A 24,897-nucleotide genomic window follows, 5' to 3' on the forward strand; every position below is an offset into this window, starting at 1 on the left:
AACTCTCCCTCCCTGAAGCTGGGTTGTTATGATGGTGAATTATTCAAGAAGCCTTGCAGCCAGACGCCATCTATGGGCAGTGCCTCTCCCTACCCGCTTCCTCTCCTGTAGGGCCCCACGGCTATCCCCAAAGTCATAGAGTCTCCAAGCTGTTTACAAGGCCCCACTCTGCCTTTTAATAACTTAATGAGTTTGTTGAGGACCTACTAAGTGTTAGATCCAGTGCAATGAGCAAGCCCCTGCTCTCAGGAGCTTGCATTCTGTGGGACGACACAGAAAACAAAAACAAGGTAATTTTGGTTAGTGACGGGTGTTCAAAACAAGGCGGTATGATAGAATGGGGAGTGCTCAACAAAAACGTGAGAATGGAACTAAGACCCGAATTAGGTGAAAGCAACAGATATAGGGCATCGAGTTTCGTGTTGGTGAAGAGCTAGCTCGTGCAAAGGCCCTTGTGCAACGCAGTCTGGCTGAAGCAGAGTGGACCAGGTTGTACCTGACCATAGTTTCATAAGGAGTTTGGAGATTATTCTAAATACAGTGGAAAGCCAGTACGTTTAGGCAGAACTTTAATATGACACGATTTCTTATCACTTTGCTGAGTGGAGAATGGATTGTAGGAAGAATGGAAATAGATCAAGAGGTTGGGAGAGAGGGTGATGACTAGGGCTAGGTAGCTGGTGAGACATGGATGAATTCAGGGTAGGATCAGATGTGTTAGATGAGGGGAAAGAAGAAATGAGGGTGATTCCCAAGCTTATGGAAGGTGCAGCTAGGTGAGTGATGGTGCCACTTATTGAGATGGGGGGTGTTGGAAGAGGAACAGGTGCTGGGGTGGGAATCAAGAGTTCCATTGTGGCCATCTTGAGTCTGAGAGGCCCATTAAATATCCAAGCAAAGATGTCAAATTGGAGGTTGGAGCTCACGGAGAGGTAAAGGAGAGAGTTATCCATGAACACATAGATGGCCTTTAAAGCCATGGATCTTGACAGGGCCACTTACAGACTGGAGGTAGACAAAAGGGGGCCAAGGGAAGCGCCCTGGAGCCCTCCAGTGTTAAGCGGTTGGGCAGAGGTGTGAACTCTGACAAGATACCAAGACAGTAAAGTAGAAGGAAAATTAGGAGAGTATGATGTTTTCAGAGACAAGAAAGGGAAAAATTCAAGAGGAAAGATGCTGATTATCTGGGTTAAATGCTTCTTAGAGTTCAAGTGAAACGCAGGCAGAGAATTGGCCAGTGGGTCTAACTTTTTTGCTTAATGAAAAATTTGTCAAGAGCAGTGCCTGGGGGCTTCCCTGGTGGTGCAGTGGATAAGAATCTGCCTGCCAACGCAGGGGACACAGGTTCGATCCCTGGTCCAGGAAGATCCCACATGCTGCGAAGCAACTTAGCCCGTGCGCCACAATTACTGAGCCTGCGCTCTAGAGCCTGCGAGCCACAACTATTGAAGCCCGCGTGCTTAGAGCCCGTTCTCTGCAATAAGAGAAGCCACTGCAATGAGAAGCCTGGGCAAAGAGTAGCCCCCGCTCGCTGCAACTAGAGAAAGCCCATGTGCAGCAGCGAAGACCCAACGTAGCCAAAAATAAATAATTAAAATTAAAAAGAAAAAGAGCAGTGCCTGGGGAGAGGTAGGGGAAGGAGCCTGATGGAAATGGGCGAGGAGAGAATGCATGTTCAAGAGTGGAAGGAAGGAAGAGAAAAAACGTTTGGCAATGAAAAGGGGCAGAGATATTGTGTGGTAGCTGGAAATAGATATCAGCGTCTTGAGAGTTTTCATAACTATGAGAGATGCTAGAATAAATTTCAATGGTGACAAAGAATGAACCAGAAGAGAAGGGAAAATTGAAATTTATTGAAGCCTTACTTAGTGTGTTAAGAGCTTTACAAACTTTCGTCCTCACAATGTTTTATGGATCAGGCAATTGAGGTTAAATAACTTGCCCAAGATCATGCTGCAGCTAAAGGTGGCAGAGCTGAGAGGCCACCCAGATTTTTCTGACCCTTCATGCCTCATCACCCCATTGCACAGGCATACAGCCCCTTGTGCTTGAACAACCGGGACATGCCTTTGCCCTGGCCACAGGGCCCATGGTGAATCAGAGAGAGTTACTCTCATGCTGGAGGAACAGGACTTTATTTTCCTCCTCCAACGCTCTAAGCAGGGGCATCTCTCCGCACAGCCTGAACACCCATGCAGCGCAGGACAGAAGGTCTCCCCAGGCTGGAGGGGCAGAGGCAAGCAGCAGGAGCCCCTAGAGGTAGGAGGGAAAGGGATACTTCTGGGGGTGTTCAGCAGGTTTCTTTTTGTGTCAGCCAGTGCAAGGGGGTGCTGGAGGCTGCTGGTCCCAACCAGCTGGTGCCTGTGGCCCCAGCATTCATCTGGATCTGTTCAGTGTGGGAAGATGCCCAGGTCAGAGCCCAGTCTCCTGGCTGCCCCCATTGAGGCTGAGGCTGTGGGGGCGGGTGCCGCGCTCCAGCCTGCGGCCAGACAGGAGGCGTCTCAGGGAGGAGCCGGAGCTGAGGTCGCCGCAGCTGCGAAGGTGGAGGCTCTCTCGGCCTGGCCGGCCCCATGGGCTCCGGGGCACCTAGATGGGGCCACAGGAAAGAGCATCAGTGTGGTCCCACCTGAAACACCAGGCTTTCCTGGGTGTCTTCCCTGGATCCCCTCACTCTACCTGCTTATGTCCATGGGCTCCATTCCCATTGGGGTCTGGGGCCTTCCTAGACATCTGGAGGAAACGAGTGACCAAGCCGCGGCCTGGCCAGCTGCCCTTCAGGTCCCCCAGGGAGTGGGCAGGTGCAGGGCCTGAGGGCAGGGGGACCTTCTGGAAGGTGGGCACAGGGTGCCGTTTCTCGGCTGAGCGGGCACGTAGCAACTTGGGGGAAGGGCAACGGGCTAGACGGAAGAGGCAGGCTTCAGAGCAGAGCCCTGGAGAGACAGAGAGAGGGAGAGGGAGAGTGGGTGGAATGGGAGGTGCAGAAAAGGCCAGGCATTACTCCCCTACCCACTGCCCCCTGGGCACCAACCATATGCCTCACCTGTATCTGCAGAGGAAATGGAAGCAGCTTCTTCCTCAAGCACTTTGGTATAAAGGTCCCTGAATTCAGCTGAGAGGGAAGAGAGAGACAGGGACTGAGTGGGAGTGCTCAGTAGATGCGCCCTCCAATCTCACGCCCTCCTGAGAACTCAAGCCCAGCTTCCACACCCCATTCCCAACCAGGGGGGCATCATCTCTGCTCAGGTCCACCAGCAACTAGATGGTACGATCCACCAAATCAGGGACTAAGGCACTATCGTGCCCTGCTGCAGCCTCTCCAGTACCTGGCACATAATGGTAATGACAAACACTTTCTGTGCCAGGGCTAAGCACTTGACCTGCATCTCGCCTCGGTAACTCCACAGTACCTATGGTGAGGTACTGTTATTATACCTGTTTTACAGGTGAAAAACTGAAGCTTGGAGAGGGTAGGTAACTAGCCCAAGCTGGGAACTGTGAGACTGCGTTCCAAATACCAAATCCTCTTCTTTTAGCCACTAAGCTATTGATGTATTTCTAGGAGGTGACATAAGAAGTGTCTACCGCAGGAGTGAATTCACCCGTTCTTCCTCCCCAGGGACCTCAACAGTGTCCCAAATCCTGGTGGGTATCACTGGCCCTCTAACTCCCAGTGCCTGCCCTCTCCTGAACCTTGTGGCGGCTCACCGGTGTCGCTGGAGGTGGTGATGCCCGGGTCACTGTGGGACCGTGGCAGCAGCAGCGGTGGTCGGGGAGCCGGCTGAGGAGGCCGGTGCCCCGGTGGGGTGAGGGAACCTGAGCTATCGCTGAAGCGGCGAGCCGGGGCTCGGGGGGGAGGGGCTGCAGCTGGCCGGCTGCCTCCCCGGGGGACCCGCCGCCTCAGCTCCGGGAAGCAGGGTCCCACCCAAGGCGGCCAGCCCTCCAGCCGGTGGCAGCTTCGGGCAGCTGTGGGGGCACCCAGCGGGGGTGGGGCCTCGGGGGCAGAGCAGGAATAGGAGCGGGCAGCTCTCGGGGGCCGCCGGGGCAGGGGGCTGTCCTCAAAGGGGCCCCGCAGGCCGCAGTCCAGGCTGAGGCAGTAGCCGGCGCGGCTGCGCTGAATAGAGCGGAAGAGCACGTAGTCAACGGAGCGCACGGAGCCCTGCAGCTCCAGCAGGCACGAGTCCTCCGACGGGCTGGAGCCCCCGGGGAGGTCACCGATGGCTGACAGCACCAGAGACCCGCTGTCCATGGACACTGTGGGTGGTAGGGGCTGCCGGGTAGCACCAGCCTGGCCGGGCCCAGGCGGTTTCTCTTTTCTCAGGCCCAGCCTCTTGCGGGCCATCCTGCCTCCAGTTTTATCTCAGAGGAGACAACTAAGCCCAGGTTTGCAAGAAGCCCCAGCCCTCATTTGTCCCTCAACCACCAACTTGGTCTCATCTCTCCCCCTCTGCCCCCCACACCCAGCTCTGCTATCCCAGGCATCCCAGACCTTGTCCACCCTCCCCACTTTCTGCTCACCATCTACAATGGAGGCCACTCGCTCACAGATGCAGGAGCCATCATGAAGCTGAGGATCAAACAGAGTGGCCTGCAGAAGACACAAGGGTCAAGGGTCAAGCCCTACACACTGATTAGGCCATGCCACAGGCTGGACAGAGCTCTGGAGACCTAGATTCCAGTCCAGCTTTGTCACTTTGTTCAAGTCACTTATGTGGGCCTCAGTTTCCACATCTGTAAAATGGAAATCATAGTTCTTACCCCACTCACCTCTCCAAGCTCTCAGGCAGATCAAAGATGACAGCGAATGTGCTAGTGCTATAAAGATCATGAGAACTAGTATTATCTTTATCCAGTGACAGCTGCTCACCCAGCTTTTCAGGCTCTATTTCTGACTCCCCAGCCCACACCAAACCCTGCTCTCACCTGGCTGTCTCCTCGTAGCCCCATGACGGCCTCATAAGAAGGGGGGCAATCAGTAGGATACAGGGGCACCGGGCTGTCCATGGAGCCATTGTAGGTGATGCTGGCAGGATGAGGGAGAGGGTCAAAGCCTGGGAAAGAACTCCTATTCCAAAAAGATCCCTCCCCACCAATCCCCGGCCTCAGCCCCAGTCGCCTTCCTTAGTTTCCCCACAGATTCCACCTGGCCTCACCTCTGTGCATCTGTTTCTGAGCTGCAGGTGTACTCTGGGGGATAGTAGGGCGGCGGGGGCACAGGCGGTACAAATTCCTCCAAGTCCAGCATGGTGTGTAGGAGAGGGGCTGGGGGCGAGGATGTACAGCCCAGAGGCCCCAGAGGGCCTGAGACTGAGTGCTCAGGGGCCAACTGCTGGGGAGCAAGCAAGTCAGCAAACTTGGTTTCTGGGAATACAGCTCCTTGGCTCCCAAACTCCTCTCTCATCTACATTTTCTGGCCCCACCCCCTCCAAGAAGCTCAGTTCTGGCCCCTTTGCCAAACCAGTTCCTCCTCTAACCCTGTCCCAGCCGAGGACCTTCAGCTCTTGCCCTGCCCATCTAGAAAGTCCTCCTCTACATGGACCTTTCTGCACCCAGAATCACTATCTGTTCTCTGTCCCCACCAGAACATCAACCCATTATCCCCACCCCCATCTAAGACCTTCCTGACTCCGCCCAACTTTTAGTCCCACTCTTCAATGCCCCCAGACTGGCATCACATACTTCTCTTACTCCCTGTCATTTCCCTCCTCACCCTCCTTTGGACCCCCTAAATATCCCTGCAACAGACATGCCTAACAGGTGACCCTGCACAGCCCCTGGTGCTCAAAAGCCAGCACTGTAACCATCACCCCTCAAGCCCAATCCCAGCACACATACCCTGCCCGCATCCTACCTTCTCAGCCTTGACCCCGGCTCCCCACTCACCGTGTGCACAAGGTCCAGGGAGAAGATTTGGATGCAGCAAACAATAGCAGAGAGAGTACAGATTATGGCAGCACAAACCGTGAGCCCACAGACGCTAAAGAGCAAGTTCTGGGGAAGGCAAGAGAGAGAGAGGGATGTGAGAGGAGCCTAGGGTGGAGTAAATCCCACATACTCGGGGCCTGTGAGGACTCCAGGAGGAGGCAGAAGGGTGAGAACCAGGAAGATGGCGGGAGAGGAAGGAATGGCGGAGGTGGGGGGGCGGGTGCATGCTCACCTTGAGGGCCCCTCGGGCTTCATCACAGGTGGAGTTAGGGGCAACTTTCAGTTCCTGCCCTGACTCTGGACAGGGCCGCAGCAGAGGAACAGGAGGGCAGCACACACAGACCTTTCCGTCCTGAGTGGGAGTGGAGAGGGTGAGGCAGCCTGAATCAGGACAAGCCCAGGTTGTCCTGCGCACCTCCCCCAACCAGCACTCTCAGGCTCTCTATCCTCAAATCTCACCAAGATGCATTCTTGGAAGTCTCGGGCCAGCTGAGCGTTTTTACAGGAGAGAACAGAGCCAGCCATGCTGAGCATGACACAGAGCACCGAAAGCAAGGAGAAGAAGGAAATCTGGGGGAAACAGGGCACAGACTCAGGGCTGGGACCCCAAGAGTACCCTCTACCGCAGATGGAGCCACCCTCCCTCACAGACATTTGTGCCTGGACAGCGTGAATGGGAGAGTCAATTCCCTTTTCGAGGGCATAAATAGGCATCCCCTCAGGTGCTAGGCACCTGCCTCCCCGTGGGCATCAGACCCTGGCACCTACCACTAGAGTGAACGGCCGCTTCCAAGACACAATGCCAACCACCCCGGAAAACGCCAGCTGGGGATAGAGTGGGCACAGGCTCAGCCTGACAGGGGAGGCACCTGAGTGAGCCCCTCACCACAGGGTGCACCCAGCTCTGTAAGGAGGAGGAGGACCAGGAGAGGGAGGAGAGGCCAGGATTTGGACTGGCAGCTGGTGTGGAGGGGTGGGGCCCGAGGAGCCTCCCCCACCCAACAACTGTGCACCCAACTCACCGAGAATCCAGCCCAAGACGGGCAGGATCTCTTGACGCTCTCGGTGGTGGTGACAGATGAGGCCACCATGCTGAAGGTGACCACCAGGATGCCCAGGAGCACCTGAGCCAGCCCCAGCGTGAGCAGAGCCTGCAGCCAGGGTCGGTGGAGGCGGAGGTGGGTAAGGCCCCGGGTGCTGGGCCGGCTAGTCAGCGAGCGGCTGGAATCACTAGGCGAGGGCATCATGCCTGCCGCCCGGTTGCCTGAGCCTCGCTCGGCCCCCCCTGACGCTTGGGAGCATCTCAGAGGCGCCCGAGGCCCCGTCCTTCCTCCTCTCCACCCCCCTCGCTCTAGACCCCACCCCCTGGCTGGGTCCCCTGGGGCATGGCCCAGGGACTCCAGCTGAGGAGGGGGTCAAGGGAGGGGCGTCACGGAGGGGCCCCGGAGCGCTCCCTCCCCACCACGGGCACTGGACGGGCACCGTGCCCGGGACGGCGATGAGGACGCGGGGGCACCGGCTCATCGCATCTCCCTAGAGAAGAGAGGCGCCGAGAAGGGCCGGTCCGGGAGTGAAGAGAGGGCGGCGGTCCGGAACCCAGGGAAGGGTGGGAAGGGTGAAGGCGAGAAGGATGGGAAAGAAATCTAGAGAAGAGGGGAGAGGCGGCGTGACTCTAGAGGCGCGGTCGGTGTGCCCTCAGTGTCCAGTGGGATCCGAGGCTGCCTGGTGGGGAGAGGCTGCGGCGGCCCCGCCGCCTCCTGGGTCGCCAGCCCCGCTCCCCTCCCCACCACACCCCTGCTCCCCCAGCTCAGCTGCAGCAGGTCCGGGACTGGAGGCGGGGGATGGGGATGGGGATGGGATGGTGCGGGAGGAGGGGCATGGTGCGAGGGCCAGCGCGGCGCACCCCGGGAGTTGTAGTCCCCACCAGAGACCCTGTGGGAGGGGGAGAGGGAAGGAGGGAGGGAGGGAGAGGGAGAAGGGGAGAGGGAGGGAGGGAGCAGGAGGCAGGGTTGCAGGGCGAGCTGGCCGCCAGAGCTAACAACGCTTTCGGCTCCCACTTGAGCTCCACCCAGCCTCTCAGGCCCCTCGGCCTGCTGTGTTCCCAGGAGAAGTTGCAGCTTCTTCCCTGTCATTAATGGAGAAGGGTAGGGAGCTAGGCTTCCTGGCAGCTCCGCGATTCCACCCCAACCGTGGACTTCCCTCCCTCTTTCTGCGCCTGCCATCGGGCGCTGCTGTCCCATCCCCGAGAGCTCTCCATCTACACTAAGGCCAGGTCAGACCTTCCCTCTGGAGTCCACATTCTGCTTCCATTCTAGTCTCCTCCACTTTCTCTTCCATAAGGCCTAGCTCCCATTAAAATTCCGGAAACGGCATGATTTGTGTTCCAGTTCCACTTTCTTTTTATTTAAATAACCGAAGCAACAGCCTTGGCACAGCAGAAGGAATCTGGGTTGGGGTGTGTAGAGGTGGCAGCAGTGTGGCCTGATTGGGGGAAGGGGAGTGGGAGGGAAGCAGTGACTGGGTCACACTGGGCTCCCCACACCCTTAAGTCAGGTTCAGCAGTCATGGCTGTGGGACTGGGGGCACTATAGTGAAGACATCAGGTAGTGACGTCTCATCAAGTCCCAGAGACCTCAGGGATGGGGGCTAGGTCACCTCCCCTAAGTGGCAGGGCCAGGGCATCCCAGTTAGGGGTCACGGTGCCCGGAAGGCATTTTCGGCAGCCCCAGCGGCTGCATTGGCGGCTGCGGTTCGCACCGCAGGGTTGGAGAAGACACCAGCTGCAAATTCTTGCTGGGCTTTCTGAAAGCTGGCACCTGTGCGGCGGTACAAGGAGTGGATCTGCAAGTAGAGGCACAGACTTTACAGCACGTTCTGGCCAGTGTTACCCCACTCCAATCTAACGCCATCACCACCACTCACCAGCCTGCAGCTCTAGCTTTTCCCTCGTGGCTCCCTACCAACCCACACCCACACATAGCCCACAACACCCGCCTCCCAGGTCCATTAGCTGAGAACCCATTCATCAGCCTGGCCCTCCTCAGTTGCTCCTGAATGTTCCACCCATGCCCCTAGGGACACATGATCTCACTCTCCTGGCCCCATCTACAGCCCCTCACCCGCTTTAGCATCACAATTCCCAGCACGGCAATGCCAGTGAAGAACAGGGCAACCAGCAGCATGAGCACAGCTACAGCTGTGTTGGCCTTCAGCACCACCAGAGCAGAGATCCAGCCACTGTAAGGAGGGGAAAGTATGTGGAAGTGAAGAGGGGCTGCTCACAGCTGGGTCTCTGTCCCCCCAGCTTCTCTGCTGGTTATGTCTTCCCACCAGAGGCCGTTTTCCTGTCAGTCTGGCAGCTTGCCATGCACTGCAATCCCAAACTACACCTACTCTCTTCACAGTTTAATCCCAGCTTCTGAACGATCAGCTCCCAGCTCTCCAAGATCTTCCAGACATCCTCACTCCAAACAGACCTTTCTGTTGAGGATTCTTCCTCTTCTCCAACCATGGTTACACATGTCTCCTCCAGGAAGCCTCTTCAGATTGACCACAGCCATCTTTCCCTTAATCTATGTCTGTTGAGAGTTGTGTCTGGGCTCTCTATCATGGAGGACATCTTGTCTCTCTGGTTAAATTAGCACCTCCCAAGGATAAAAACCATTTCCTTTTTCTGAACAACTCCTATGCCAGTACCCAAGGCTGACTTGGTCTACAGGAGTGGGAGGAAGGGGTGAACGTAGATGGCAGCCTCACAGACCTGAACCCCCAACCTGGGATGCCAATAGCCTGGAGGACAAACAGAACATCCTGGACGAAGAAAATGAAGAAGAAAACGAAGAAATTGAATGAACTGTCACTCCTGCAAAGAGAAAGAAAGGGAAGTGTAGGCAAAGAATTAGGGTTGGAGAAGCAGAATGGGACCCATCCAAGTCCCCTCCCTTTCCACCATCCCCACTCCCCCTTCTTACCGGAAAGCCTTATACATGGGGCGGTACCAACAGATGAAGGAGCAGGGGGTGAAAAGGAGGATCCAGAGGATAGAGAGCCCAAAGCCTGAGCCATTGCTGGTCTCCACACAGAAGCTGGCCAGGCAGGCAAGAAAATTCAGGAGAAGAGCCAGAGTGCTGCCTAAGGGTTAGAGGAACAGGATGATGGGTCAGTGAAAGCTCCTTTCCCTAGAAGGCCACCCCACAGCCCTCACCAAATGTGGCAGACTAAGGAGAGGAAGGCGGCTTCTGCCTTCACAGGATCCTCAGCAGGGGAGACCGAACTAGCAAATCTCAATCATGTGTGATCCCCTTGGCAAAGACATTTAAAGGATTCAGAATACATTTATGCATAAGGACAGGGGGAAGGGGGAGAGGGCAAGAACATACATTTGCTAGAAGGCTGGAGAATAAGTTCTAAATACTATAAAAGGAGTAATCCAGGAAGATTCCTGGAGAAATGAGCCTTAAACTCAAATGCTGAGGATAGGTGAAGTGTCTAGTTCTGGGTGAGTGGGCTCCAGGAAAAGAAAGATGTACAAGTTACTACCCGTACTTTTCCTTCAAAAAGGCTTCTCACTACTCACACATCCAGAGGTAGTACATGGTGGATACTGTCTTCTGAAATTCTTGGGGGATCTCCATGGAGATATCCTGGAAAAAGCAGGGCTGAACTGGGCAAAAAGAAGGTAGAGGGGGCCAATTGTTCTGTCGAGCTGTAAGGCACAAAAAGAGCAGGAGGATCTCACAAGTGAGACAGAAACCAACAAATCACTCCCCCTTCCTTTCACCTCCGGGTCCTCTCTTCTGTTTCCAATTTGAGGGTTCAAAGAAACAAGGGCAAGTAGCAAAAGTTATATTAATACTAAGTGTTTATTATGACTTACAACTTCTAAGAACTGTGCCCAGTATTTTGTATAGATGACTTTGTTTAACCCTCATAAAAATCCTGTCAAACAGGTACAAACATTATTCTCATTTTACAAGTGAGGAAACTGAGGCACTCAAGATTAAATAACTTGCCTAAGAGCTCACCCTTAATAAGACATAGCACCCAAATTCAAACTCAGCAGTCTGGCTCCAGTGCCCATGCTCTGAGGTCCTTTTTTGAGACTTCGAACCTGTCAGATGCCCTCCCCAACCCTATCAAGGATCCACTTACTAGCTGTGCCCCCGAGGGCAGCATGCTGGAGTTCTCGCTCCCTCCGGTCCAACTCCTCTGCCTTCCGGTTGAGCTCCTCCTGCTTCTTTAGCAGCTCAGCTGTGGCTGCTGCAGCTGAAGCCTGACCAGTATGAGCAGAGGGCAATGTGAGTCCTGAACCCCAGGGCTGGCCCCTTTCCTCAACCCCTACCCATACACCCCCTTTACCTGGGTGCTGTAGGAGCCATAGTTCTTGGGTTCTGTGGGGCTGAGCTTTCTTGAAGACTGCAAAGGGGGAGCTGAGGGTGGAGCTATCGGAACAGGGGCAGGAGGCTCATAGCTTGGTGGTGGCTGTTGAGTTTGGAAAAAACCTTAGGGATTATCTAGTCCTTCATAACACAGGAATCTAGAGTCTACTTGAATACCTTTAGACCTAGAACTCATTACCTAAGGTGGCAGCCCCTCCCCCTGTTGTTAGAAAGCTAGTTCTTGTGTTTGTATCAGAGAACTCTTTTACAACCTGCAGCAGCCCTCATAACCCCTCACATCGAGTTCCTTACCCAGGACTCAAAGCACTAATCTACCGTATCAACCTCCTTACACTTTTAAAAACTCTTACCTTTTTCTACTGCAGTGAGACAAACAGGTCTAGTCTTCTTCAACCCTTGTTTTCTAACTGTATACCTAAACATAGTGTGTTTTCTCCGCAACTCCAACCGGCCCCATCCCTTTTCTTCTTCAAAAAAGGCTCCCCAGACAGGGTCTTCATCAGGCCCTGCCAGACTCTAGGTCCTCCCAAGACTGACATTTAGAGCTCAAACCGATGGATCCTTGGCCTTAGTGTCTTTAGAAGGATTAGGCATCCCATGGCAGACTGGCCTCTCTCAGGGAGCTAAGATCACGGTGTTTCTTCCTTTGCGTGCAAAAACGTCCCCTATACCCCAACAAAGTGGGCCTGTTAGCATACCCTACCCTTCCTCGCCCAGCCGTGCTCCCGGAATCTCACCTCCCGGGTTTCAAAAGGGTTGTAGACGTCAAGCGTGGCATGGTGCGTGCTGGGTCGGTGCTGGATCACAGCTGGGTCCTGTGGGCAAAGATCTGGGGCTCAGCTGCCACCTGGTACCTCTGGGGTAACTCACAGGGGCCTCTTCTCAATTGCTGTGGCTCCAAGGACTGCAGCTTGGGGGCCACGCTGTTGTCCCCATATTTGCCCCCAATCCTTCACGCCACACTGCTAGTACCAGCTCCTTAAGGGGCAGGGCCCGCCCCCCCAGGATGCTCACTGGTTTGGAGTAGTCACTCCCACGTGGCGGCCCTTCCTCGGATCAAATGTCACGAACGGGAATACAAGTTAGCCCGACCCTCTAGACTCGAGAAATCACCCCAGCTGCCCCAAAGAGGCCGGCGCAAGTCACCTGAAAGGGGTTGTCAAGCTCGCCGGGCTCGGCGAAGGGGTTTCCACCGTCTCTGCTTTGAGCCATGTTTGCAACTTCGGCTTGGGCCGCCCCCTGCCCTCCACGCCCCTGCCGCGGCAGTGGCGGCGGCAGTGGCTCTCAGAGCTCCCTCCGCTCCTCTCGGTCCGCCCCGCTTCTCTGTGCACGGATTGGCTTTACACACCGGAAGGGTCACAAGGATCCCCGCAGCAGCAGGAGGGCTGCGCCTGCGTCTCGGTCAAAGGCAAAGAAGGAAGTGCTCCACGTGACACCTCTAACTAAGTCTCGGTCGCCAAGTACCGCCCCTTCCCCACGTGACTTCCCTCTATTAACGAACTACACCTCCCAGCAGGCCTCGCGTCAGAATCCCGGTCCCTCCTAGTCTTCCAGAGACATACGACCGGGGTCTTCCGACCGGTGGTGGTAGTCTCCCAGGAACCCAGTTGAGCAAATTTTTTTATCTGTATTTCTGGCTCTATCCTGGGGCCCAGCCTAAGAGCTACAGTAATCGAACCTCCTTCCCAAACCGTATCATTCCAGATAACCCTTCTCACCGTCAAGAAATGTTACCCACCCATCATTCTCCTCCCGAGACAAACTGGACAGGTAAACTGGTAACCTGACTACAGTTAACTTTAGAGGATAAGATGGGGCTCCCTTCGTTGCCAATCTTCTCATCCCTCCACCCCAGCAGCCCCAAACCTCAAATTCCAGGGATGGGGGTCAGATGAAGCACGTCATTTTATTTCACAAAGACTGTACAAAATTCCTTATAAAACATGGGATAGATGCCATCTGGTTACCTCATTCTGCCCCCATCCAACTCATCTGTGAAGGGGCAAGTGAGGGTGGGAAGAGTGTGAGATGGAATAGCATTATGTACAAGGCAGGGGTTGAAGTGATAGGTCCAAGTTCTTTCATATTTACACTATTTCACATATTCACAGGTACATAGGGAGCCAGTAGGAAGAAGTGGGCTCCGGCTCTGTTCTCTTGTATAAAAAAGCACCAGTGTCCTGGACTGGACACCCACTGCTGTTAGAGTGGCAGAGGGGCCCAGGGCCTGATCGTCACCGACTGATATCCCGACTGGAGTCCCACAACTTGGCGTTAGGTGGCTCAGCCCGAAGGCGGGCGAAGAAAGGGTGTTGAAGGGCTTCGCCCAAGGTCAGCCGCTTAGCAGGTTCATACTCTAGCATGCTTTCAATCAGATCGAAGAGCTGGTGGTGTTCCTCTGCCTCTGAGGTCAGATACCGCTGGTGGTGGAGGGCAGGAAAAAGGTGAAGCACGATGCCTTACAAACCCTGCGTTCTTCAAGGCCCTAGATTTCAATCCTGAAGGACCACAGCTCTGCTTGCTACCATTATGAATGACCACACCGTGACCATTTCTGATGTCACAGCTCACCCTACCTTCCCACTAGCACAATTATTCCTTCATACTCTTTGAAAGTTCTACTTGTATATCCTTGTCAACTTCATGAATCTTCTTTAGCTCGTCAATAAAATGTAACCTCTTCAAAGGTAGTTTATTCTTTTTTGCCTGACCTAAAGAATCCAGGACATTGCTTTCATCTCTGGTTGGCTCAAGAAAAACATGGCTGTCTAACCTCATTCCCTCCATAAAACCACTCCCTCTTATCTCTCTTCTATCAACATAAGATGTCTTCTTTCAGTTTTCCTCCCCTTCTTTCCTAACCCTCTGCTTGTGAAATGCATTCCAGGGGCAAAACACCTTAAGAAGGAAGTGACCTCTGGGTGGTGGGCACAATTTATTCCCAGCCCGGCTCACCCGAAGTGGTTTGCAGTTTTCTCGAACGTAGCGCCCAGCTGATGTGTTCTCATCCCAATCCAGGCGACCCCGATAAAAATATTTCTGCTTCCTAGAGGGGAAGGGGGAAGTTGAGGAATCAGGAGGTTCCTCTTGTTGTGGGATGATTCCCTTATTCCCTCATCTCAAGAGTAGCTGAGGGGAGGGCAGGTGTCAAAGAAAAAAGAAAATGATGTGATAGAGACCAATTTTGTGGAGAGAAAAGGAAAAGGGTTAAGTCCCTCCCACTCGAGGTTCACCTTGTCTTTCGGATCATCCTGGAAGGGATAGGACCCAAGATCCTTTCCATCATGGCTAGATGTTCTCTGTTGTCATGGGTCTGGGAAACAAAGACAGAACTGAGCATGGGACCGAGAGGCGATGCTGAGGTCTAGCCGCCAAGAAGATAAGCAATGTGGAGTGAGCAGGCAGCTCCTCAGCAGACAAGGAAATTAGGTAGAATACCTAGTGGTCATATAAAACACCCCACCACTTACTTGGAAGAGGGTGAAGCCAACATAGTATTCGAAGATGATGCAGCCTATACTCCACACATCACAAGGCTGAGACCAGCCCAACTCTGGGTAGGAATGGGAAGGAAAAGGTACTATGAGGCTCAGGGGGCCCTATCCTCACCACCACACCCCCTCACATACTTGGACAACCTTGTCCTTCCCCCCTTACCGAGAATGACCTCCGGTGCTCGGTAATGGCGGGTGGAGACAATGGTACTATGGTGTTCATGGTCAAAGGTGGCACTGCCAAAGTCTACCACCCGCACAGCTGTGCTCTTCACACTGCGCTCATCTCGCTTCTAGGAGCAAAGCAGGAAGAACGTGAACCTCTGCACCGAGACTGAGAATGAACAGACCGAGCTTCTACCACTATTCTCTAAAGTACTTCTGAGCCTTAAAAAAACAACTTTGACCTCCTGCCTGCTCCCACACATGCCTTCTGCTTTACAGCCGCCCCCACAGCCAGCAGACTACTTTAGGAGTGGGGGAGGAAGAAGATTTAGGAATAACTGGAATAGCATGCAAATCTCTATGCATCTGAAGAGTATACCCAAGTGACTAGTGTACAGTTATTTCTCAAAATATACAGCAGGTAGCAAAGTGAGGAATAGCTTCCTTAGCTGAGATCTCCATGATCTCCAGTTAGTCAGTGGAGATGAGCTTTCCTTACAGAAAGAAAAGGAAGCCCAAACCAAGAACCTTGAAAGCATTTTCACTCTACTGGGAAGTTAACTGAGGTTCTTTTTCCAAATTCTCTTCCAATTTAAGTCTTGTATCTCTCCCCTTCCATCTATTCTGGTACTACAGTTTTACTCAGTCAGAGCCAGAGCAGAAAATGTGGGAGAAAGAAGTAAAAGGGAGGACAGAAAGGGCTAAGAGAAAGGCAAAGTGGCATGGCCACCTGTGCCCACTCGCCAAGGGGTGGACCCTGTCCATCTTACCTTCTCTAGGTTGTAGGTGAGTTCGTAGTCTGAATTCACAAACAGAATATTTTCAGGCTTGAGGTCCGTATGTGTCAGCTTGTTATCATGGAGGACTGCAGGGGAGAAGGCCAGGTCAGGGTTGGTCCAGGTGGCCAGAGCTAACTGGTACCAGCTGACCCCAGGCTTGGTCACCTAGCTCAAAGCTGGTGAGAAGGCAGGTCCAGAAGCACTAAGCTGCTTTCTGCTCTACATCCAAATGAAATGCCTAGTCTAAGAAGCCCTGTACTTATTTAATTTTTGAATTTTATTTATTTTTTATACAGCAGGTTCTTATTAGTTATCTGTTTTATACACATTAGTGTATATATGTCAATCCTAATCTCCCAATTCATCTCACCACCACCCCTGCCACTTTCCCCCCTTGGTGTCCATACGTTTGTTCTCTATATCTGTGTCTCCATTTCTGCCCTGCAAACTGGTTCACCTGTACCATTTTCTAGATTCCACATATATGCATTAATATACAATATTTGTTTTTCTCCTTCTGACTTACTTCACTCTGTATGACAGTTTCTAGGTCCAACCACATCAGAAGCCCTACACTTATTAACATCAGATATACATGTACTTCTCAACCAATGTATAAAGATGGCTTGCTACGGGTTGGTTTTTTTTTTTTTTTTGCCACACCAAGTGACATGCGGGATCTTAGTTCCCCAACCAGGGATCGAACCCGCACCCCCTGCAGTGGAAGAATGGAGTCTTAACCACTGGACTGCCACGGAAGTCCCTATGGGTTGCATTTTTGCACTGACTTTAACATGTGTCTATCTGACTCCTGTGAATTCAACTCTGTGAAACTGTACTGTTATGAAGACTCAAGAGGAAGTATGTACTAGTCCCTACCTGGCCCCTTGGGTGCACTACTCCCTGCTCCCGCCTGGTTTGCTGGGAACAGAGAGCATTCTCAGCTCAGACAAATGTAAACCTCTACCTCAAGGAATCTTTTTGTCTCTTTGAGCTTGCTGCCTGACTTCAACTTTCCCAAGGAAGGGGAATAAAGGAAAAAAGAGGTAATTAGGTGCTTTGACTTCAAACACTTTCTCTTCCAGCTCCTGCTAGGTTGAATGTGGAGTAAGAGTAATCAGTGATGGTAAGGACATCAGTGAAGGAGTTAAGTCAGAAGAGAAAGATGTCAACATGATAGTGAATAAAAGAACTGCAGATAATTGAGTTGACTGTTTAGGGGCTTCAGCAGTGCACAACTGAGACAGAAGAGGTCCAATGGAGGGAGGGGCTGCCCCAGAGTCCACCTCGGCCCGCCCCACTCACACTTGACGGCCTGGCACAGCTGGAAGGCCATGTGGCGCACTTGGTGGATGGGGTAGGGCAGGTAGTTGTTGTCTTTGAGGAAATCGAAGGTGCTAAGGCCCAGAAGCTCAAAGGAGATACACATGTGGCCATGGTAGTCAAACCAGTCAAACATCTGGACACAGAGGCTGGGAAGAGAGATGGGGGAAGGGGGATGTCTGATGAGCTCCCATCTGCCCACCACCCCTCCAACAAAGAGGGACTGCATAGCTGTTGATTCCACATACTTGTATAAAAACATGCCAGCTATTACCACCAAGAAAATTCAGTTCAGCTACGCAATGGCCTTTCTTGCAGACCCAAGGAGAGAAGTACTACCTGCGAAACTTCAAACCATTTTCCTGCAACGTTTTAAATAGTTAAAAAAAGTTCTACTTGCTGAGGAGCTGCCAAGCGCCAGGCTTCAGTGTGGACCGTAAATTGTCAAACTGCCACTTCTGCATTCTGACCCCAACTCCCGCTCCTGAAATTCACTCACCATCAGCCATCATTGGGCCCATGTTTATACCTACTTATGTCTTTGCTTAATACTCTTATTCTACATTTGGATTATGGAATGTGTGTGATCAGAAAAATTACACATAAATGTCTGTGGCTTCATTAGCATAGTTCTAGGTATTAAAAGCACAACTAATTTTTTGATGAAAATGTTCTCAGTCTCAGGGCCACTTCCAGGGCATATCCCTACTGAGGCCATCTTGGGTCGGAGCCAAACTTCAGAGCAATCTAACTGCCCTGAAAACAACGGGAAAGGATTAGAGAATGTCACAGACCCTCCCTTCCTGCCCTAATGTTCTACTACTCTAAGATGATGAACAAAAGATGGATGGATGAGAAGGTCTACAACTCCCCTGCCTGTCTAGTCCAGGTCGGGAAGGTTTTCCTGTGTAGGGGTGGAGCCTCTCAGACTCCCCACATACTCCTTCACTCACTTACTTCTTGTTGTCAGGGTCCTTCTCATTGATTTTCTCCAGCACATTGATTTCAAGTCGAGCTGCTTCCTTGTACTTTTCCACATTTTTAATGATCTTCAGGGCAACTCGAGCTCCACCCCTATAGGATGGCAGGAGAGGCTTTTGCTGGAATCTCAAGAACATCTCAGACTGAACAGGGCTGCCTGGGGATTAAGATATCCTACCTATGGTTCATTAGCAAAAAAGCCCCAGATAACCCTCGCTATCTCTTTATGGCTACCAGGTGTGGAGTACAGAGGGGAGCTGACAGTTACCTGCGATGGTCAACACATTGTACAACTCGGCCGAAGGTCCCCTCTCCCAAGGTGCTTACAATTTCATCTGAAATGAAAAAGAGCAGGGTCGGGGAGAGGGAGGGAGAGAAGGTGGGGAATGAGCTGAGTTCGAAGAAAAAAGGGTACAGCAACCTGGGGTGAGGAGATGAAGGAAGGGGGAACAGATACAGATGGTCACAGGGGAAGAAAACCCCTGCATGATTCCCACCACCTTTAACCCAGGGGCCATGAGAGCTGGGAGTGGACAGCAGAGGTCAATTCTCAACAGCAACTCAAACCACCCAGATAAACAACACCACTGAGAAAAGGCAAAAGAGGCTGTGACTTGGGTTGGCTTGGGACGTTAGGATGGCTATGGGACCATTACAGGCTATAGGATTGTTACGATTTGGCTTGTACATCGCTCTTGTAGCCAGTCCCCGACGTGGTAGATGAGGTGGCCCTCAGCGTCGTCCTCTACACTCTTGGCTCTCCGGCTGCTGTGCTGCTGTCGGGGGGCGGGGGGGGTCGGAGCAAGCCAGGTGTCGGAGCGGGGGCCGGAGGGAGGCGGGGTGGGTGGTGGAGGGGTCACCGGTCACAGGCGCCCAGCCAGGGGGGACAGACGATGATGGGGGACAGTGGAAGGGAACACGTCAGATGCAGTAAGGCGGATCGGGGTGAGAAGAGAGAGCGGCGCATAATCCCAAGTCCCCAAACCCATAATGGGAACGGGGAGAGGCACGGGCAGAGCAGAGAAGTGGTGTCGTTGCCAATGTCACCCACAACCCCATGCTCTACACGATGCCCTTCCAGGCGGACACAGGTCTCCCCTTGCCCCCACCCAAGCCCACCTGCTGACGGGGCCATGGAGTCCATGGGGGAGAAAGGCAGTTCACAAGCAAGGTCCCCATTAGAAAGTGGAGGCCTTGTGGGGTGGAGGAGCTGCTCCCAACACAATAAGCCCAGCATGCCAGGGAGGGCACTGGGGTTCACAAATGCTCTGTGCCCATCAATCTCCAAAGCAGATTCCAGGGCCCTCCAAGAGTCGGAGAGCTTCCAAGAGAGTAGACAGACTCAGTGCCCACCTTAGTGTTCATGCCCCAAATGCTCAGATGAGAACAAGGATACTTCTCACTTACCAGGGTCCCAGAGGGCTGAAGAAGAGTGGGGAGAGGAAGGGCCTGGGCTGACACTCACCGAAGATGAGCGGCTGAATGTCCGGCTGCGCCGCCTCCGCCGTCTGTGCTTCCTACGGCTGCTGCGCTGGCTGCGGTAACTGCTGTTCTCCCGATGATATTCGTAGGAATGCCGGTAGTCTGTGTCATAGTAGGCTTCTCCCCGATCCCGGCTGTAGTCGTTGCGCCTGTAGCTGCCACAGTATCGCCGGTCATACGCCCTCCGGTCGGATGAACGATCATCATAGCTGCTGTTGGACAACAAACACCCATTAAGTGCATCTGTTCAGGCCACATTCCTTGTCATACCATGTAACAAGGTCCTCCCTCACCGAGGACAAGGAGTATCGCTAGAAAAGTTGCTCTCACACACTCAAGTCTCTCTGTGAGGACCGAGGCCCAGGGCAGTGAAGTAACTAAGCACAGAGGAGGATGCCCACACCTGCAAATCACCAAAACCTCTGAAAACACCGGCAGAACAACTCCCTCTGAGGGCCTCCTCTTCCCCTCCAGTGATGTAATGGAATAAAGAACCATTTCTTTTTTGAGCTATTCCTGACTGATATCCAGCTTTGCTCCAAACTATCCCTAACCCATCCCTCCCACTGAACATGCTGCTAAGTTATTAAAACCATGGAGACCTAACTTTGTCTTGTCTATTAGCTCATTAGTTATCTCTAGCCCCTAGTCCTTTGCACTTGCTTTTCCTTTGTCTGGGACACTTCTCTCGTCTTTCAGACAAGCTTAGATGTCACATTTCCTTGAACTACACATCCTGCCGACCAAACCTGTTGGATGCTTCCTCAGCCCCTTACTATATACTTCCTCTGTGATAAGACTCTTAACACCACAGTGTAAATAGGTTATTTTGTTATCCGTTTTGAGCATCACCTTCCAACAGCTACTTAGCTTGAAACCAATAAATCTTTGTTGAAAAAACGAGTAAGTGAGTGGGCCAAGTGTGAGTTTCTCTTCCTGAAGGCTCACCTCCGGGAACGGACATGGTAGCTGTCTTCTCGTCGGCGCCGCCGTGTCCGGTCACTGCTGCTTGACCAGGAGCGGCTTCTTCGTCTCTTATGCTTTCGGCTCCGATAGTGTTCGTGGTAACTCCCCCGGCTGCCTCTCTCTGAAGAGTGGTACCTTCGAGGATGAGGCATCTGGAAGGGAAGGAAAAGTAGCAATAGTGGGGCGAGCTCTGAGTTTTCAGAAGTCCCCTCCAAGGACTGGCTGCTCCTGAGATGCTAAGCTGCTTTCTGCTCTTCAATTTCTACTTTTTTTTTTTAACCATTCACAACTTCCTCAGTCTTCCTCTGTGCTTACAATTCCTCCTTAATGGAGTATATATATTCACCTACTAACTCTAGCTAAAAACTTTAGGACTCTTCCGCCCCACTCAGCTCATTGTTCTATTCTGATTTTCCTCAAACATGCCTTCATGAAGACATTCAGGTCTGGGCCACAGCTCATTACAGTTGAGAATGTGTAACTGAAAAAGACTGCAACAGTTCATCATTGGCTGGTATCTAGGATAGATCTGTGCCATGCTAAGTTCCTCATAACTCAACAAAATAATGCTGTACTACAGACTATTATCACAAATGTTTTACAATCATTAAAAGTGTATCTTATCTCCCCAAATAGGCCATCCATGTCCTGAAGGCAGGAATCCAGTTTCCCAGGTTTCTACATATAGTTGTATAAACCAAATATAAGCAAGTTACAGGGATCTGGGTCTGGCCCCTTGAACTATCTTAATCATTTCTCACATCACTGGCCAAATCCCCCTTGAGTGGTTTTAAATACATGTGGCTCCAAGCTGCAGTCAGCTTCCCATCCAGCCCCTCCCCTTTTGTGCTTACTAAGTACAGAATAACTGGTTTTTAATTAATATCAGCACCAGTTGGCTAAAAGCTGGCCACCTTCTGGTTATTGGAATTGGAATGGCATGGTGCACAAATCCTTTTTTTTCCTTCAAGGAAAGAATCAGAGGGTCATCACTGTCACAATCCAGGAAGATGAGAAGAGGAGGGCAGAAAGCAATTAAATAGGCCCGGGGACAGAAGTCTTGTTAGGTGGGGTAGGATTAGGTGTGGAAAAGGCATGACTCCAATATCTGGCTCCTATTCTGAGCTACTTCTCAAATTGAGGAGGGTGGCATTTGATTCATTCCTGGCCTAACAGGGCTTGTAGGAAACCAAGAAGATGCAAGCACAAGACTCTCCCAGGTAATCCAATCTTGCTTAGCACAGCCCCACAAATGTCATCTCACCATATACATACTGCCACCAAAGTCCCTCACTGGCTGTCCTTCTCCACATTCCCCCAAGGATCTCCAGCCTGCAACCTTTCTCAACTTGTGCATCTTTTTTTTCTCTTTCTCACTCAGAAAATCCAGAAATAACTCCTAGGTTAAAACTCTTTCCATATCCTCCAAGTGACACGGTGGTGTCTTTCCCCTCTCCGGCTTTGGTCCAACTTTGATATTCTGCTCTTTCTCATCTCTGGAACCACTCCTATCCGTACTTCATCACTCCTTCTCCTACTTTGATCCCTCCCAACTTCCCCACCTGTCTTCCAGAATACATCTAGGGCAGGTCGACCTTCCATCTCATCTTCCTACTCCTCACCTCTGCCACTTTCCAGTTCTCAGCCCTCCCCCTCTCCTAATTTCGCCCAGACCCCTTGCCCCCAATCCAATCTTCTTCCCGCCCGCCCTGCGGTCGCCATCTTTCCGCGCGGCCCCGCGGCCCGCCAGCCCGCGCGCTCACCGTTCTGGCGGCGAGGCCCGTGCGCTTGTCCCACAGGAAGTCCGTGATGGCGGCGGCACTGAGGCCGGAGTCCCGGCACCCCCGCGGCGACGAAGTGCGGCTCCACCCCCCTAACCCGAGACCCTGGGACCTCCCGCCTAGTTCCCGGCCTCCGCTCCAGTCCCGCCCGCCCCGGCTCCGTCCCCGCCCCCAGGATCCGCTTGGCGCCGCTCGCACCGCCCCCGCCCGGGGCCCGATCCCAGCTCGGTCTCCGGCTCTGGCCTCTCCGATCCGCCGCCGCCACCGCGAGCGAGCACGTACGCACGCACGCACGTCCTGCGTCGCTTCCCAGCTACCCCTGGGCTCCGCCCCCAGGACCGCGCACGCCAGCGCGTCCTCGCGTAGCTCGCGGCAGTCAGCCCGTGAGAGCGGAGGAGGTGCTAGGGCGGAAGTTCGTGGGGGCGGGGAGAGAGTTGTCGGGGATTACCAGGCCCGCGCCCCCCCTCAGCCCCTCGTGTCCTTCCGTATCCTTCCTCGATCTTTTACCTATTCAATGAGACTTCTGTGGTTTGTTTTGTTAGGTTTGGAGGTTGAAAAGAAGGGGTTGTTGTTTACGGAATGTCGCCGCTCCGCAAACCTTTTGAGACTTGGTGGTGAGGTGTGATTCTCAAGCATAGCCTGTGAAAGTTCATTTCTTAAAACAGTTCGGCAACCTAACCACGGCAAAGAATGGCTCCCACCTTTCCTCCTGAGCAAAAGCTACGCACGTTTCGGGGTGGGTGGGGGATCGGGGTATGGCCTTGGAGGAAAGGTTTGAGAAATGGAGGGGTGGAGAATCAGGTGCCAAAGAAAGGGAAATTTTTTGAGAACTTTATGTTACGTACTTACACATGATATATGAGAAGTGTAAATTTACTGAATTAAAAAAAAGAGGAAAGTGAAGGAGACCTTGAGGCAAACTGGGCAGAGTTAGAGACGCTACAAAAGGAATTGAGAAATAATAAGGGAAATGAAAAAAATAACCTGAGGATAACTATATTCAAGTAAAATATCTGAGGGAAGCCAGGATGGTGGATAATCAGATGGAGCTTACATCAGTTGGCCAGAAATGGTTTAGGAAGTTCCTAAAATAGTAGAGGAAGAATAATTAAGGGGTGAAGAGGGCAGTGTAGTTCACTTGCTCTTCCATGAACACTTCCCTTATTCATTCAACAAGCATTTACTAAGTGTTCACTATGTGTCCAGCATTGTGGCAGGCGTAAGGCTTTTGTTCTTCACAGCTTCACAGTCTAACGCAGGGGTCCCCAACCCTCGGGGCCATGGACCTGTCCTGTCAGTGGCCTGTTAGAAACCAGGCCACACGGCAGGAGGTGAGCGGCAGGCGGGGAGCAAGCAAAGCTTCATCTGCCACTCCCCATCGCTCCCCGTCGCTCTACTGCCTAAACCATCCCCCCATCGCTCGCATTACCACCTGAACCATCCCCCACCCCACCCCCCATCCGTGGAAAAATTGTCTTTTAAGAAACCAGTTCCTGGTGCCATAAAGGTTGGGGACCGATGGTCTAATGGAAGAGAAAGACCTGTAAACAAATATTGGCAGCTGTGTGACACGAGCTGTTATAAACAGCGGTGCCCTGGTCACTAAGAAAGCTGTAGACTAGACCCTAGCTTGGGAAAGTAGAGTTATAAATTTGTTTCTATTTAGGTTTCCTAGAGGAGAAGACATCTGAACCAACTGTTGGAAAGTGAATTGGAGGAGAAGGATAGCAGGCAGAGAATATATTTGCAAAGGTCTGGAGACAAAGCAGAACAAAACATTTAAACAGAATTGGACTCCTGGCTTTCAACAGAGGGACTATCACAATAAAGGTTGTTGAAACTAGGTCCAAATTTTGCAGGGCCTTGTATGTCATTCTAAGGAATTTAACTGTAATCCTATAGAAGATGGGGAAGTTTGAAGGACATTAAGCAAGTGATATAGCTACATTTGGATTTAGGAAGGTAACTCTGACAGACTGTGGAAAAATAATTGGCCTGAGAGAGTTCAGAGACCCGTTTAGAGGCGTCTGAAATAATCTAGGTGTAAAAATTCTGAGGGCTTTAAATAAGGCAGTGACAATAAGAAGTGGAGATGAGGGGAAGAATTTGAGATATTTAAGAACTTTCAGGGAATTCCCTGGTGATCCAGTGGTTAGGACTCTACACTTTCACTGCCGAGGGCCCAGGTTTCAATTCAATCCCTGGTCGGGGACCTAAGATCCCGCAAGCCGCGCAGCACAGCCAAAAAAACCCCCAAAATAGCCCTTTACATCACATAGCACTGTAATTTACCTGTCTCATCTGCGGGCATAGAGGAGCACTGGCTTTATGGATAGGACTTTGTGTTCATCCTTGTATCCTCAGCGTCCACTCAGTAACTGGCAGAATTGCTTTTGGTGAGGGCTGGCAGATGAGTTCGGAAATGAAATACGAGGGGGAGCAGTATGAAGGAGGTCAGAAGAAAGGAGTATGCCTAGGAGAGTGCTGAGAGGAAAAAAAGTGAAACGCAGGAAGTCCATAAGCGAGAGTGGGTAAGAAGAATCTTAAAAGCTATTCCCCATCTCTTCCACTGGTTCCCAATTCTTCGCCCTCCCGAGCCTCACGA

At 52.4% G+C, this 24,897-nt stretch overlaps 3 protein-coding genes across 10 annotated transcripts; all 3 read right to left on the bottom strand.

The window, feature by feature from the left end:
- Positions 1-1,821: 1,821 nt before the first annotated feature.
- Positions 1,822-8,196, bottom strand: ENTREP3 (endosomal transmembrane epsin interactor 3). Of its 2 annotated transcripts, none has more exons than XM_027095424.1 (12): positions 6,945-8,196; positions 6,691-6,747; positions 6,382-6,492; positions 6,155-6,274; positions 5,881-5,988; positions 5,151-5,323; positions 4,921-5,020; positions 4,516-4,585; positions 3,706-4,251; positions 3,041-3,109; positions 2,677-2,930; positions 1,822-2,586 (listed from the first exon to the last, which is right to left on the bottom strand). In XM_027095424.1, exons 1-12 carry the CDS (start codon positions 7,167-7,169, stop codon positions 2,413-2,415), a joined length of 2,007 nt encoding a protein of 668 aa, XP_026951225.1. In that variant the 5' UTR covers positions 7,170-8,196; the 3' UTR covers positions 1,822-2,412. The 2 variants fall into 2 exon arrangements, with proteins under 2 accessions (XP_026951225.1, XP_026951224.1); XM_027095423.1 differs by having other exon boundaries at positions 1,834-2,586; positions 5,151-5,326.
- A 101-nt stretch (positions 8,197-8,297) lies between these two features.
- SCAMP3 (secretory carrier membrane protein 3) lies at positions 8,298-13,079 on the bottom strand. Its single transcript, XM_027095433.1, has 9 exons — positions 12,468-13,079; positions 12,059-12,136; positions 11,281-11,403; positions 11,074-11,194; positions 10,499-10,627; positions 9,894-10,053; positions 9,683-9,784; positions 9,042-9,159; positions 8,298-8,763 (listed from the first exon to the last, which is right to left on the bottom strand). Exons 1-9 carry the CDS (start codon positions 12,531-12,533, stop codon positions 8,617-8,619), a joined length of 1,044 nt encoding a protein of 347 aa, XP_026951234.1. The 5' UTR covers positions 12,534-13,079; the 3' UTR covers positions 8,298-8,616.
- Positions 13,080-13,202: 123 nt separating this feature from the next.
- CLK2 (CDC like kinase 2) lies at positions 13,203-22,598 on the bottom strand. 7 transcript variants are annotated; one of them, XM_027095430.1, is made up of 13 exons: positions 22,275-22,598; positions 20,494-20,663; positions 19,529-19,757; positions 18,752-18,836; positions 18,332-18,398; positions 18,040-18,156; positions 17,065-17,231; positions 15,751-15,845; positions 14,979-15,108; positions 14,792-14,874; positions 14,555-14,634; positions 14,277-14,367; positions 13,203-13,741 (listed from the first exon to the last, which is right to left on the bottom strand). In XM_027095430.1, the coding sequence occupies exons 2-13, from the start codon at positions 20,661-20,663 to the stop codon at positions 13,556-13,558; spliced, it is 1,500 nt and encodes a 499-aa protein (XP_026951231.1). In that variant the 5' UTR covers positions 22,275-22,598; the 3' UTR covers positions 13,203-13,555. The 7 variants fall into 7 exon arrangements, with proteins under 7 accessions (XP_026951231.1, XP_026951230.1, XP_026951233.1 ...); XM_027095429.1 differs by having other exon boundaries at positions 18,752-18,839; XM_027095431.1 differs by having other exon boundaries at positions 13,209-13,741; positions 19,529-19,754.
- Positions 22,599-24,897: the final 2,299 nt, after the last annotated feature.

The sequence above is a fragment of the Aethalodelphis obliquidens genome, unplaced genomic scaffold, assembly GCF_003676395.1.
Source record: "Aethalodelphis obliquidens isolate GAN/ISIS:26980383/991018 unplaced genomic scaffold, ASM367639v1 scaffold90, whole genome shotgun sequence".
Taxonomy (NCBI): Eukaryota; Metazoa; Chordata; class Mammalia; order Artiodactyla; family Delphinidae; genus Aethalodelphis; species Aethalodelphis obliquidens.